Raw genomic sequence first — 16074 nt, 5'->3', positions numbered from 1 at the left:
AGATATCTGTTGATGTTGTGCCCACAGATTAACACATTTTGATGGTTAGGAATGAGGGAAACAGGGTATAATTGTTCACAGAATAGAACATCTGTTATAAAAGGTCCATGTCCTGATGATTGCTGTGGCATAAACAGCATACTTGTTTAAACTTTATATGCTGATGGTTAAAATTTTTAGATTTTAGAACATGAGATGAGGGGTACTGATGGAAAATCATGTTGCCAAACTGAGAAAATTGGTAAGAACTTGTTAGGTGTCTTACATAAAACCACATACAAAGCTGCCACTGGCTTCAATGTTGGATATAGTGAAAGAGAGTATTACATAGGGTTAAGATGGCAATTCAAGACCAACACCAACCTTATGAACAAATTTTACCTGACGGTAGAAGACTAAGATGAAACGCATAATGGAACGTTTTGGGGCTCAGTATCATAGAAAACATCCCCAAATGTCACAGTGCTTCAACGTTTCCAGAATAGAAATTAGATGGGTTCATAATCTTCTTGTAATATGTGTATTTTTTATTTTATTCAGCTATATTGCCTATTACTATATTTCAAACCTTTAGTTAATGTTTGATGCAAATATTTTTATCTGATATTATATATCAGATATTTTGATATTGTACACTTCAAATTTCTGTGAAACACTGAGTATGGAAAAGGCACTGTAATACTGTAAATACAATGTAGTATAATTACTATTTTTTATTATGAGGAGCAGGGTTAGGAATAACAGGAGTATGTGGGTGCCGTTGTCAAAACACATTATTTAAAATAAAAATAAAAATTCCATTGCTCTTTCAATTGATCTAAATGTTTATCGTTATTGCCAGTTTTACCCAATTACAGGTAGAATCCCGTTGTAATGAAATTCATGGGACCATAGAAATATTTCGTTATAACAGAATTTTTTTTTATAAAGAATATGAGGAAAATAAGTATACTGTGGTGATGGGGGTTGTTGACAATTTAGCATCTCTAACCGCAGCACCTCAAGGACAGCTCCATAGCTGTTCTGCTTTGTCTTACCATGTAACATGCTTATTGCATGATGTTTACAACATTTAAAACCCAACCTGGACTCCCCTGTCTCTCCTGCAACTAACCAGGTTTGACAATACGTGTATGAAAAAAATAAATGCTTCTTGAACTGCAAAAAATATTTTATGTGAAAATAAGACATTAGATATAAATTTTTTATTAATTGGAAATACAAGTATGAATACAGAATGAAAATAGACATTAGATGTAACCTTTTTTTTTGTATAGAAATACAAACACACTATTTTTTTTTTTTTTTGTTCAGGTCTTAACACCCGATCTTTAACTTTGTCTACTGTTTGTTTTTTTTTTTTTTTTTGATCTTTCAAAATTGTTTGCAGTGCTGAAGGCACAATTCCGAATGCTTTCGCTATGTCATTTTTCTTCATTCCAGAAGCAACTTTTTCTGTGATTGTTAAACTTTCTTTCAGTGTAAACTGATGCCATTTCTCACTTTTTTTTTGTTCATGAAACTCAAATAGCACAGTATCCACACATGAAACAGCTACCCTCGTGAATGCTCGGTAGAACACTGACTCAGAATTCAGCTACAGTTCATCCGGAAAGTATTCACAGCGCATCACTTTTACCACATTTTGTTATGTTACAGCTTTATTCCAAAATGGAGTCAATTCATTTTTTTCCTCAGAATTCTACACACAACACTCCATAATGATGTGAAAAAAGTTTACTTGAGATTTTTGCAAATTTATTAAAAATAAAAAAAATTGAGAAAGCACATGTGCATAAGTATTCACAGCCTTTACCATGAAGCTCAAAATTGAGCTCAGGTGCATCCTGTTTCCCCTGATCATCCTTGAGATGTTTCTGCAGCTTAATTGGAGTCCAACTGTGGTAAATTCAGTTGATTGGACATGATTTGGAAAGGCACACACCTGTCTATATAAGGTCCCACAGTTGACAGTTCATGTCAGAGCACAAACCAAGCATGAAGTCAAAGGAATTGTCTGTAGACCTCTGAGACAGGATTGTCTCGAAGCACAAATCTGTGGAAGGTTACAGAAAAATTTCTGCTGATTTGAAGGTCCCAATGAGCACAGTGGCCTCCATCATCCGTAAGTGGAAGAAGTTCGAAACCACCAGGACTCTTCCTAGAGCTGGCTGGCCATCTAAACTGAGCGATCGGGGGAGAAGGGCCTTAGTCAGGGAGGTTACCAAGAACCCAATGGTCACTCTGTCAGAGCTCCAGAGGTCCTCTGTGGAGAGAGGAGAACCTTCCAGAAAGACAACCATCTCTGCAGCAATCCACCAATCAGGCCTGTATTTTAGAGTGGCCAGACAGAAGCCACTCCTTAGTAAAAGGCACATGGCAGCCCACCTGGAGTTTTCCAAAAGGCACCTGAACGACTCTCAGACCATGAGAAACAAAATTCTCTGGTCTGATGAGACAAAGATTGAACTCTTTGGTATGAATGCCAGCCGTCACGTTGTAACGGCCGACCCCTTACCCGGCCGGCAGCTACACCTCCAAGACCTGTGGCCTGGATTAATTGCTGAGGTTAAATCTAATCAAGCCGTACCTTTAACAAATTAAACCTTTCCCCCACAATCGACGGTGTAAATAAGCACAAAAGAAAAGCAGATATGTAAACTTAAACTGATAAATTGTATTAAATGAAACAGAAAAGCTAAATAAATTATAACTATCCCTCCTCCAAAGCAACACCGTGACAAATCCCTATATGAATATAACAACCCCTCCCTTGCCCTTGTAACATATAACAAACAACACAAATACCAAAAAAGAATGAATGAAGCACGGAAATGAACGGTCGTGAACTTGAGTCCGAGTAACAATTGTCCTGAATGCAGATGACTGGTTAACCGATATATGGAGTGTTTGCAATTCCTGGAACAAGATGGAACAGCCTCACCATGTATCCTCGGCGGTGGTGGAAAATGATCCGACCCCGGGGTCTCTCGTGATGAGGATGTTGGAGTGGGTCCGGCGGAATGAAAAACAAACTGGATAGAATTGCGCGATGTGGAATACAGCAGGTACAGGTGGTTCGTGGTCGTATAATGAAAGTCTCCTTCTCTCTCTCCTCCTTTTTCCTTGTTTCTCTCCCCTTTGTTCCCTCTTGATAGGATTTTTATAGTCCTGTGATGATTGTTATTGATTGATTGAAAACCGGTGTTTTCCAGGTTTGGGGCTGCGGTCTCCTTCCATCATCCGTCCCCCTTTACGGGGACGGCATTCACTGACACACACAAACAGTAAACGGGACGATGGAAACAAGACGCACATGGTACAAACACAAACACTATTACTACTATGTAGCCCCGCTACAACGTTTGGAGGAAACCAGGCACCGCTCATCACCAGGCCAATACCATCCCTACAGTGAAACATGGTGGTGGCAGTAACATGCTGTGGGGATGTTTTTCAGCGGCAGGAACTGGGAGACTAGTCAGAATAAAGGGAAAGATGACTGCAGCAATGTACAGACATATCCTGGATGAAAACCTGCTCCAGAGAGCTCTTGACCTTATACTGGGGTGACGGTTCATCTTTCAGCAGGACAACGACCCTAAGCACACAGCCAAGATATCAAAGGAGTGGCTTCAGGACAATTCTGTGAATGTCCTTGAGTGGCCCAGCCAGAGCCCAGACTTGAATCTGATTAAACATCTCTGAAGAGATCTTAAAATGGCTGTGCACCAACGCTTCCCATCCAACCTGATGGAGCTTGAGAGGTGCTGCAAAGAGGAATGGGCGAAACTGGCCAAGGATAGGTGTGCCAAGCTTGTGGCATCATATTCAAAAAGACTTGAGGCTGTAATTGCTGCTAAAGGTGCATCGATGAAGTATTGAGCAAAGGCTGTGAATACTTATGTACATGTGATTTCTCAGGTTTTTTTTATTTTTAATAAATTTGCAAAAACCTCAGGTAAACTTTTTTCACGTTGTCATTATGGGGTGTTGTGTGTAGAATTCTGAGGACAAAAAATGAATGTAATCCATTTTGGAATAAGGCTGTAACATAACAAAATGTGGAAAAAGTGATGCGCTGTGAATACTTTCCGGATGCACCGTATGTGTATGATGTCTCTCCTACACTTGTGCTGAGCCTCGCTGAGACTGCCCAGGATTAGAAGTTTTGCAACAGACTGTCACTTTCTTTAGGTCTACCTAGAAAGAGACTGTCTGTTGAAGGTTTCCTAAAACTAGGCAAAAGTCTAAGTGTGGCATTAAGTATTTTTGCATCTCATTATTATCTTGTTCAAAACAAAGTTTGTTATACTGAAATTAACATCCGTTTTACATGATGTTTGACCTGTATCTGATGCATTCAGTAGTAAAAATACAAGCTGTTTGTACACTTTGAGAGGGTGATGTGACTTTTCAATAAGCTGAGCTGTGAGTGGTAATGGGAAGATGTATCATTTGCTAATTAGCAAAGCAAAATAAGAAAATCAACAACTTCATAGCCTGTAGCAAGAAAAATTAATCTTTTCATTTATAGTTTGCTAGCAAAGGTCTGATCACAAGTACAAACACCGAAGATTGTTTTTACTGGTGTTCTGGAATAATAGAAAATATTTAATTATATTTTGCTTTTTAGTAAATGCTATTATTCAACTAATGTTTCATAAATGTGTAAATGCAAACATCACTCTGATAACAGCAGACAATAGATACCTAATAAAATGACCTGTTGATAAAGTTGATTTGAAATGAGTTTGTAGAAAGGTCACTTTAAACAGTTGGTGAAAATTAATGTATCCTGAAGAATTTCTGTGCTTCTGTGTTAATTTGGTGTTTGTGGTGTTAGTGTTTAGATTTTGATATTGCTGATTAAGCATAACTTATTTTTCAGTGATTGAAATGTAAATGTCAACTAATAAATTTAAGAGAAGTAACATATAAGGATCCTGTATTGTTCTTTGAAAATTCCACGTTGGCGTGATCCCCCTGCAAAAATCAGGCAATGATTTACGTGGTGTAATTTTCTAACAATTTTGTTTGAATGCTAGGGAGTAATGAGTAAGCTCTTCTACTGTGTCCACTGTACCTTACTTGCTTTCTTGCGTCCTCATAAATGTATTTTCTCTCTGTTCCAGTTTGATCATCAGCAAGAAGGAAAGAATGCTAGTGAAAGGCTCTGGCTTCCATTTGGACCTGCTTCTCATTGTAGCCATGGGAGGTTTTTGTGCCTTGTTTGGCTTGCCCTGGCTTGCCGCTGCCACTGTCCGCTCCGTCACGCATGCCAATGCACTTACTGTTATGAGCAAAGCTGTGGCTCCTGGGGACAAGCCCAAAATTCAGGAGGTCAAGGAACAGAGGGTGACAGGCCTCCTTGTAGCTATTCTTGTTGGTATGTCATACCAGATTTATTTAATTTTGTTCCCATCTGGATCCTGAAAAAAAATTTCTAAAAGTTTAGGATGTTTTTAAATGTTTATTTTCCAATAATGACGATGATGATGATGACATAAAGATGTATATTTGCAACATGCCAAATATGTGTTAGTGGGATATTTTATATAAATGATTGTTATTATTTAGTACATGGTAACAGCAATTTTCTTTGTATGTGAAAATATCTGTGGCCCAAACAGCAAAGTTGTAAAAAATTTTAACTTGCTGTATAACACTTTATGAAGTGTGTTAAATACGTATGAGGTTTTCAGCAATGGATACTTGTTCATTCCACCTCCTTCTGTATTCTGACACCATGCTGATTTAGTACTAAATTCTGTGATGAAGAAGTTAATTGTGATAACTGCATGTCAGTTAGCTTAAGCCATACAATTCATTAAGAAATCGGCAGTAACATTTTGACAATTCATTTTGGGATTTTTACTTTATTACTTGTTAAAAGTTAATGTTAAGAGTAATGTTATAAAAAAACTGAAGTTTTCCACTCCCAAACACTTTCTCCCCGCCTTGAAAAATTACACTGATAGTTCCAAGCCAGTTCTGGGTATGTACCACTGCCCCGGAGTTTGAATTGTAACCATCTTTCTTGTATTTCTGTCTCCCAGGTTTGTCCATTGTGATTGGAAATCTCCTGAAGCAGATCCCCATCGCTGTCCTCTTTGGAATTTTCCTATATATGGGAGTGACTTCTCTCAATGGCATACAGTTATATGATCGCATTATGCTGCTACTTATGCCACCAAAGTACCACCCTGATCACACCTACGTCAGAAAGGTTCAATTTCATCCTTCTGTTGTATTGCTACGGTGTTTGTTTAAGTTAAGAGTAAAATAATAGGACAGCTATTTTGGGAGTTTCTCATCAGAGAGATGGCTCTTACAGCCTTGTAGCTAGGTATTTGGCTCAGTCTTTGGTAAATCTCCCATGTGATAGAAGCCAAGGAGGACTAGCACATAGTAACAGCCAGTTATGATCCTAGTGAAAAGATGAATAGAGGAATTGCTTCAGCATGATGCAGGTATCCAAAAAGAGGCTTCAGTGGTATTTAAGTGATGGGGGAAACAAAAATAACATTTTTTGGAAATGCAGCTTTAAAATAAATGCAATGTATGCTCTCATCTAACCTGCATATCACGTATTATTGAAGAATTATGTAAAAAAAGACATTGTACAGTGTGTAAAAACAATACTAATTTCAATGAGGCTCTCTTCAGGAAAGTTTTGCACTTTATGTTGAAACTTAGTCCTTCGACCCCTCCACATTCAGATCTGTTTAGTCCAGTTTGTGTTTACAAAAGGCCAAGGCCTCTCTCAGCTGTACTGAGTGCAAAACAAGATCCAAACAGAACTCGGCACATTGATTCACATAGCAAGGTAATTTACTGTTACTAATTGATCTAAAGTAACAAGCACATATTTACATTGTGGTATAAGCCCCATTCACATAAGGAGAGAACATGCAAACTCCACACAGGTAGTGAATGGCCTAAAAATAATAATAAATAAATAAAAACTCCATTGTCAAGTGAGAATCCATAAGAAAACCGTTCATCCTGTCTGTTCTCACTTCACACTATGAGCATGATTGGTTCCTGCAAACAGTTACAGTATATGCTATTTTTGGCAAAGTACGTTAGTTTTGGGACATTTTAAAGTTTAAGAAGTAACTGAGTTGAGTATGTATTTTTTTTTTTTTTTTTTAAACAAAAGGGTCAATCTTTTGGATACGTGAATGAAGCTTAACTTTTTGTTTTACTTGATAATGAGATCACTGTAGACCTGGCGCCCTGCCTAAGGTTTGTTTCCTGCCTTGTGCCCTGTGTTGGCTGGGATTGGCTCCAGCAGACCCCCGTGACCATGTAGTTAGGATTTAGAGGGTTGGATGATGGATGGATATCTTCATTATACGATTTGATGAATAAAACAAAGGCTGCTGCTGTTGCCTTGGGCGTATGTCTGGCTTTCAGACATGAGCATAGACACAAACGCACACGATGCCCAGGCATAGACAAGGCAATCATCCATTATCCTTTTATACTTCTGAAGGAAATTCCGAGTGTGCATTGGTTACATTCAGGCGAATCCCCACATCTTGTCCATTCCAAAACTGCAGTGCACACTCGAACCATTAATAAGTATTGAAAAAGGGATTGCTATTGCCTGGAAAAATTATGCTGAAAAAGCAAAATACTCAGTTGTTGTAAAATATTTTTGCCATTTGTTGTCTTCATATATGTGTAAACCACAGACATGAAGGTGGCAAAAGACAAAACTTTGCACATCAACCTTGTTACAGTGACCACGAAAACAGATTATTTAGTAATAACAAAGAGAGAAATCTAAGCCAATTATTCTGTACAACTCTAACTTCAGAAAAAGACACTAGCAGTTAAGGTTGCGTTGATGCCCACAAAGCTGCTCACAGAGCAGGGAGGTCAGCACTCTTTTACTCAATAGAAAATAACTAAATCAGATGTCGCATCACACTGCTTCTACACCATGGAGCAAGTCAGATTTGCCAACCACAGTTGCTGAACATGTTGCTGGACCCATGTCACTTTAAACGACTGACACGTTGCAAGACATGAGCTGTAATTTTCAGTCTTCCAGCACAGTTGAGCTCACCCCATTCTGTGGCAGCCAGTAGTCTGCTGCCTCAGCCACAGTCTCTGGCCATTTTTCTTTCCTTTTTTCCATTCAGTTGTGGAATGTAAAACATGAGATGTCTTAACAGATGAGCTTCTCTTCTTTAAGTGAAATCAAAAGCACCCGTGCATCTTATTTGTTGTTAATACATTAAATGAATTGTACTGCCTGGTTGAGCATTCATTGGTTGTTGGCTCTCATGCTCACAGAAGCCCACCCCTGTGACTAAAGACCAAGTCAAACCTATTTGTTTTTATCTGAGTGATTCACAGACTTTTTGGAGTCACTGGGTATGTTGCATTACACGACTGCTTCCGACTCTTTAAAATTATTAATGAAGGCGTTAACTGAAAAAATGCTGGAAAAGTCTTGTAATATGACATGGCCTTTAGGAAGAAGGTTGTTATGATATGATTAAGAGCATAGCCAGTAACTGCACATACAGTACTTTAGAGGTTAAATTATGAGTACAGGGGGTCCTTGGGTTACAACGTCTCGACATACAACGTTTCGAGTTTACAACACTTACTCCCATAAAAACTTTTAAAAAAATTGAGACGTGAGAAGGAATAAAGGTAAGAATTATTTTTTACACTCATTTTTTTCTTAGTACAGTACAGTATATTTATGTCATTTTACTTTTTCTGTGGCTTAGTTGTGTTTTTATGTTCTAGATTATGGTTTTGCAAATGTGTTAGGTTAGGTAACCGACTTAGGTTAGGGTGAGTTTCGACTTGCATCAAAATTTCAGTTACATCACTGTTGTAGGAACGGAGCTGTGTCGTAACCTGAGGACCCCCTGTAATTAAAAGGTGGTACTTGTGCTAGAAAGAATGGTATCTTAAGCAATTTGAAGGAGTTTGTAATGTGCTGCCTTCTGTCTGCATCTGGTAGTTGTACAAAACAGGGAAAATTTAATTCCACTCCTTACTTTAGTCTTGTAATTTATTTCAAGAATTCATTTAAAAAAATGTTCTGTTTCTTTATTTTTTGGCACAGAATTAAGTACCCTATTTTTGCTTGCATCTTTTAGGTGCGGACCCTGCGAATGCACCTCTTCACTGGCATACAGATGGTCTGTCTTGCTGTATTATGGGCGGTCATGGCTACAGTGGCTTCACTGGCATTCCCCTTTGTCCTCATTATGACTGTGCCTGTAAAGATGTTTCTGCTGACACGCATCTTCACAGACCGAGAAATGAAATGTGTAAGTACAACTTCATATATAAAGTCAGCTAAGTTTCACTTCGGGGAGCCCAAGTTGAAGCTGAAACCCACCCATTTGCGACTTATGACTCCACATAAAAATGGATTGTGCCCAAAGCAGACGTTTAATTTCTTTCAAGGATTTTCTCCTTTAATGTCAGTATTTATTTCAGCCTACTTTGTGGATTTTGATCCAGCGCATCACTGTTGGTCTTTCAGTTTTCAACTGTAGTATAAAGAAAATGAAGCAGAAGTAAATGTCTTCTTTGTCTTCTGGAGATCAGGTTGACTTGGTTTTTACAAATGACATCAAATAACAGACCTGGCACCTCAGCCAGGGTTTGTTCGTGCCTTACACCCAATACTTGTTGAGGACGGGTCTAGTTTCTCCAAGATCCTGCTCCTAGTAAGCAGGTAAACAAAAGGATGGATGGATGAAACAACACACTGTAGTGCATAACAGTGCTATGTACAGTTTTGTAGTAGTGTATATAGTGCAGTAGTGTTGAAACTTCATTTCAGGCATGTAGCTGCACTGTGGTATTTGTGTTATTATTAGGTGATGTTCAGTGTGTATTAGTAATGGAGTTCTCTTCTCTGCTTTATCTCATTTTTTCACATAGCTGGATGCTGATGAGGCAGAGCCCACCTTTGACGAGAAACAGGGACAAGATGAGTATAATGAAATGCCCATGCCAGTTTGAGCTCCAAACTTCCAAGGTTAACACTCACTTTCTGCCATCTCTCTCAAAAATATGCCAAGGAACAACCTGCCATTTGGGTGGAAGGAAATGTTGGGAACAGGATGGACTGCAAAGGGTGCTTGCCTTCTGTGCAGGCATGGCTTGAGTGTCTACTGAACATCCTTCGAAGTTGGTGATTGACTGGCTGTCCTTGGCTGCACAACAAAGAAACAAATGTTTCCAATGTAATTTAAAGCTTATTTAATGCCAAAATGAATTGTAAGGCCGAATTTAAAGATGAAGATGTAGAGTATCGATCCACATTTTTCTGCAGAGATTTGTACAACTGACATCTGGAGTCCACATAGGCTGAACTCCCCTTAGTTTAGTTCAGCTTAACAAAAGAAACCAGATTATCACTTTTTTCCCTGTTAAATGCAGTATTTTTTTTAGATGATTAAGCTGGTAACGCTGGTGCAGATGCTGTATTTTCGGCCAGATACCAAATAGCTATGCTCTATCAAGGTTTTAATTTTTATAATTATGTTGTGGGCTGTCTAGTTCACTTTCTGTCATGTGTCATGCCAACTGTGGTGTGTCAGGTGAAGAAAATGGAACTTTGGGTAACAGTGTCCTTGTCTCGTTTCTGTAATGGTGCAGTTTTTATTTCTTCATGACACAGGGTTCAGAAATGAATGGGATGGATAGTAAGTCGGTTTAAAAAGATACAAGCTGTAGAGTTGGCTCCTGCAAAAAAAAAAAAAAACGACACATTAAACTAGATGCTTTTATTTAAAAACACAAATAAAAGAGAGGAAAACTTCATTCATTATAGATGAGAAACACATTTTTTGGTTTGTAACTAGTGTCCTTGATTTTCATTGGAAGGGCAGTGTCCTTGGCTGAAGACGACAGTAAAGACCACCGGTGGACAGTAGGTTAGTTTAAATCAGCTATGGTGCTCAGCTTCTTTCTTGTATTTCAAGCTGCGTCTCATCTGTGCTGTTTTACTCTGTGATCATTCCAAGCGAAGCCTGTAGTTTAAAACACTGCATTGATGACACTACTCGGCCAGTCTTCACTCAAAACCTCATGTACTCGAGGCGCTCGAGACGGTCTTGTCCAAACCGAACCTGCAGCCTAAGATGATAAGATGCTGATTAACATCACGCAGCAAGTATACCAAAGAGCCTGTCTGTTACAGCGGTGACGTGTTTGATATACGGAGTCCACAACAAATGGTGCCCCCAACCCTTCAGTTTATAATGTGGTGCATATACAGCATATCGTACCTCTAGAGCAGTGAAAGAAGAGAGTGCACCATTTAATATTTTTAAATTCTCTTTGACATGTACCAGTGATAAAAAAAGGCAATCAACAATGACTGCTTGTTGATTTGTGTGAGGAAAAGACGTGTTACAACTAATGAGTTTGTGCACTGAAACCACCCAGTGGTCTTTGGTTAGCTCACATTGATCCGTGGCCACTTCAGGACGGTCCTATTTAAACGCTGGCCTCCGGACGGTTTGGCAGACTGTCAAAGGCAGTTACTTCACTTCCCTACTTCTTGATATATAGGACGTTGCGTTTTCAAAGATGTTTCTTATGTCACTGAAGCAGACAATCACATTTTGGCTGCAAGTCTCCCTTTGGCCGAATACACTAATATATGCATCGAAAATGCCAAGTTTCCTCAAAAGGCTAAAGTCATTATTTTTTTTTTTTTTTTTTTTTTTTATTTTAGCTTAAATAATGGACAGCCTTTAAATTTTTCCGGCAGTCCACCCCCTTGGGGAGCATATAGTGGCTGTCTATAATTTCCTTTTTACTCGATTCTTTTCTTAGTTGTTAGTAGATGTTTGGTCGATGTACATAAAAGAACAGTATAAATAAATGAATCATTTACTGTTAGTCTTTGTGTCAAGCAATTTTATTTTGAAATGAAAATACTATTGAATTTGTGTTTTTCTTTCTATTGTAATTTGTGCAGACCAAAAACATCAGCCCTAGGCTGGAAGAAATGTTTGTGATTTTACGTGGTACATTAAAAAAATCTCTTGAGACCAGCTTCTCAGAGATGTTCAGCTGCCATTTTAATTGTTATTAAAATTAACAGAAAAAAAAAAAACTATTAGCGAGACACCTAACAGCTCAATTGGCGCTACAGACTCTGTTTTAAAGTTAGTGATCTCTTCCGTTTGTTCAGCTCCCCCCATTTGTGGGTCAAGTTCAGCTTCTGTTTGTGTATCTAAATCTTTATTTTACATTGCGTATCTATGTGGCGACCGATTCATCAACTCTGCAAGGCTGGCATTGCTTAGGGGACAAATGCAATACTTGCAAAATGGATAAAAACGCAGAACAGAGCACAAATCTGAGCAAAAAGAATATCAAACCTTACACGTCATCGGTCACTGGCCAGTTGTGAACGTCAGAAAGGGTGTGAAAGAAATGACTTTGACTCTTACATTTTTCATTCTGCAATAAGGCCTACGTAAATGTCAGAGAAGGTTCTGATAGTAAATCACTCCTTTTTATATTTGTGTACCTGTGGTAGAACATAAAAAATATATAAATGCTGCTTAATATGTTAATTCTGTGGCACTTTATGGTTGACAACCGCACAATGAAAGAAAAATGAAGGACAAAAGTTGTGACTGCAGCACTGGAAAGATTACCACCCTGTCAAAGAGAAGGAGCGTGTTGCAGGTCTTACTATAAAGTGAGGCCTTTATTCTGTAGAAAGTCGACATGGTCAGAGCCTTGTGTTCATTCTGAGTATGTCGAGGACTTCATTCTCTTATTCCTCCCCAAGAATTCCACCAGCCATCACCCGAGGTGACATATAATGTTGTGTTTGGACGTTTACTTCTTTGTCTTTCTGCTTCACACTTAACTGTATGTGTTGCCGACCCAACCTCTGTGGGCACTAAAAAAACACAATTATGTATCACTGGAATCCAAATCATGTTTAGCTCTCACATATTAGGGTTCTTTCTCTTGTTTATCTCAGACCTGGGCTTTATAGTGTTAGTTTATTGTGTTTAATTACAAGTATTTTATCTGCTTACATGTATGGATATTAAAAAAATCAAGATGTCTAAAAAGTTTAACTGTATCTAATCAACAGTATGCTTTTGTCAGCTCGGCATTTTATAAAAGAGGTGCCAATACGTATAAGAAGTGCTGTATGCCTAAGCGGTTGTGTTTTTTAGCACAGTACGTACGTTTGTTGCTACTGTGACCTGTTAGTGTGCCTTACACCAAAGCCGTTCCTAACAGTCTGGGCTTTGACTTTCTAGGTTTTTCCTGTTATATGAATCATTTCTAATTTAACTTTTCATAACTTAGATTTTGTAGATTTCTTGTAAGGTTGTTGGCTTCTTGCTAAAGCTGTTCTGTATATATCTATTTAATAAAAAAAACAACAAAATGACAATAAACACATTTTCTATTTATTGGTCAATTTTTTTCTTTTTCCTTTCTTTTAATGTATACTAATGGATCCTTCCTTGGCTGTACTGTTTCACATACTATTAGGTAAGTCAGTCAGAGAAATGGTGCACTGACACAGCAATGGATTCATAGTCAGAGGAAACGTACGAGTTCAGCCGGAGGTGTTGATAGCGTCAAGATGGCGATAGGAGGCTCTTCACTAAAGTTCAGGCCCCTGTTTAATACCCTCGTGTTCTATGACTGCACACACTGGGATTCCCTTTGACTTGCACAGCACAAAATAGAGAAATCATGCTTTCCCCCTAGATGGCAATCCGTATTCGTGGAAAAGAAGGCTTCTTTCTGGCCATCACATATTCAGTTCAGGGTGAAAGTGGCAGATGATGAAAACAGTAAGTCCCAGAAGCAGCTATTTGTTTAGAATGTGATCAGTTTAACTGAAGACATTTTGAATGAATGGTCCACTGTTGGTGTTGGAAATCTCCTCTGTTGTTTATCCAAGTCAAATGAGTTTTCAGAAGGCTTTAGGAAGATGGTAGATGCCATCAACTTGGAAGTTTTACCTCCATCAAAACACAACTTGCAATCGAGGTTCAGTGCTTATTTCAGTTATTAGCACAAATACACTGCCTGGCCAAAAAAAAAGTCACCACCTGGATTTAACTAAGCAAATAGATCCGAGCCTCCTATTGGATAATTACTGCATGGACGATTATCTTTCAGCTGGCAACACGTTATTTAACCCCAACTGGTGCAATGAGTTGCTTCTCATTTCTTAAACAACCATGTAGAAAGACACATCTCGTGGTCGTGGAAAAGATGTTAGTCTGTTTGAGAAGGCTCAAATCATTGGCATGCATCAAGCAGAGAAAACATCTAAGGAGACTGCAGAAACTACTAAAATTGGGTTAAGAACTGTCCAACGCATTATTAAAAACTGGAAGGACAGTGGGGACCCATCGTCTTTGAAGATGAAATGTGGCCGGAAAAAAAATCCTGAATGATCGTGATCGGCGATCACTTAAATGTTTGGTGAAATCAAATTGAAGAAAAACAACAGTAGAACGGGACGGGAACTCAAGGGATTGGGACTGAACAGCTGTGTAGCCGTAAGAAAACCACTAATCAGTGAGGCAAACCGGAAAAAAAGGCTTCAGTTTGCTAGGGAGCATAAAGATTGGACTCTGGAGCAATGGAAGAAGGTCATGTAGTCTGATGAGTCCAGATTTACCCTGTTCCAGAGTGATTGGCGTAAGAAGAGCGGCAGTTGAAGTGATGCACCCATCATGCCTAGTGCCTACTGTACCAACCTGTGGGGGCAGTACTATGATCTGGGGTTGCTGCAGTTGGTCAGGTCTACGTTCAGCAACAGTATGTGCTCCAAGAATGAGGTCAGCTGACTACCTGAATATACTGAATGACCAGGTTATTCCATCAATGGATTTTTTCTTCCCTGATGGCACGGGCATATTCCAAGATGACAATGCCAGGATTCATTGGGCTCAAATTGTGAAAGAGTGGTTCAGGGAGCATGAGACATCATTGTCACACATGGATTGGCCACCACAGAGTCCAGACCTTAACCCCATTGAGAATCTTTGGGATGTGCTGCAGAAGGCTTTGTGCAGCGGTCAGACTCGACCATCATCAATGCAAGATCTTGGTGAAAAATTAATGCAACACTGGATGGAACTAAATCTTGTGACATTGCAGAAGCTTATCGAAACAATGCCACAGCGAATGTGTGCCGTAATCAAAGCTAAAGGCGGTCCAACGAAATATTAGAGTGTGTGACCTTTTTTTTTGGCCAGGCAGTGTAGTTATTATGAAGAACATGAGAAACAGTCTAGTCACACATTCTCTCTGACATTTAGCCCCATTTAATGGCGTATTAGGATCTTTGCTGGATTACTGAACCAGTTGATCACTAATTAATCATTAGAGTAGACAGTAAAAGGAGAACTAATACAGTAAAATTACAAATAGAAACAAATATTGACTTTGCAACTTTATTTAATGAGCTTCTGTAAAAAAACAAATTTCTCCCTTGTGAACAAAAATAAAAAGTCTCTTATCTACTGCCTGGTCTAATTCTGTTTTCTGGGAATAGCCAAACAAGATTTGGGTTGCTCTGTCTCTGTCTCTGAGCGCATGTTCTACTGCCCATAGCTGGCACACTCATCCTGCACCCAGACGTTGCTAGTCATAAACTGAGGTGTGCCAGCAGCAGGTGAGGAAACACAAGGTGTAAGGTGCAAGGCATTTATTAAAACACGAGAGCCAGTTACATTAAGTGAGCGTTCGTATAAAATCTTGTAAATAGACACAACTAAGGATCCTCCAGTCCCCTTAAAAGCCTCTTCCAGATTCAGATCTTAGGCCTCGCCTGAGAGACTGGGTCAAACACCTAGGCAGCTTGCCTTCAGCCACCATTGCTCAAGGCCCACCAACAGCAGCAGCCCTTCACTGCCCTCTGGACGGCTCCTTACTGTCTACTGTCGCCCGCCTTATCCTGCCTTCATTGCAGCAGAACAGGACCTCTCCTGCGATTTCTTGGAAGCTACAGATAAGATGACATACATACTGTATACATGTTTTCCATGCAGTGCACAAGATGCAAAAAATTCA

At 39.1% G+C, this 16074-nt stretch overlaps 1 protein-coding gene across 4 annotated transcripts in view; it reads left to right on the top strand.

The window, feature by feature from the left end:
- The window catches only part of slc4a2a (solute carrier family 4 member 2a), a 330719-nt gene extending 317286 nt beyond the window's left edge, over positions 1–13433 (top strand). For all 4 annotated transcript variants that reach the window (XM_039753217.1, XM_039753219.1, XM_039753218.1 and 1 more), the window contains 4 exons: positions 5136–5389; positions 6060–6229; positions 9135–9308; positions 9931–13433. In XM_039753217.1, the coding sequence (XP_039609151.1) occupies positions 5136–5389; positions 6060–6229; positions 9135–9308; positions 9931–10011 (679 nt within the window). In that variant the 3' untranslated portion in view covers positions 10012–13433. The remainder of the gene's footprint in view (positions 1–5135; positions 5390–6059; positions 6230–9134; positions 9309–9930) is intronic.
- Positions 13434–16074: the final 2641 nt, after the last annotated feature.

The sequence above is a fragment of the Polypterus senegalus genome, chromosome 5, assembly GCF_016835505.1.
Source record: "Polypterus senegalus isolate Bchr_013 chromosome 5, ASM1683550v1, whole genome shotgun sequence".
NCBI lineage: Eukaryota > Metazoa > Chordata > Cladistia > Polypteriformes > Polypteridae > Polypterus > Polypterus senegalus.
This window is presented reverse-complemented; position numbering and strand designations above follow the sequence as displayed.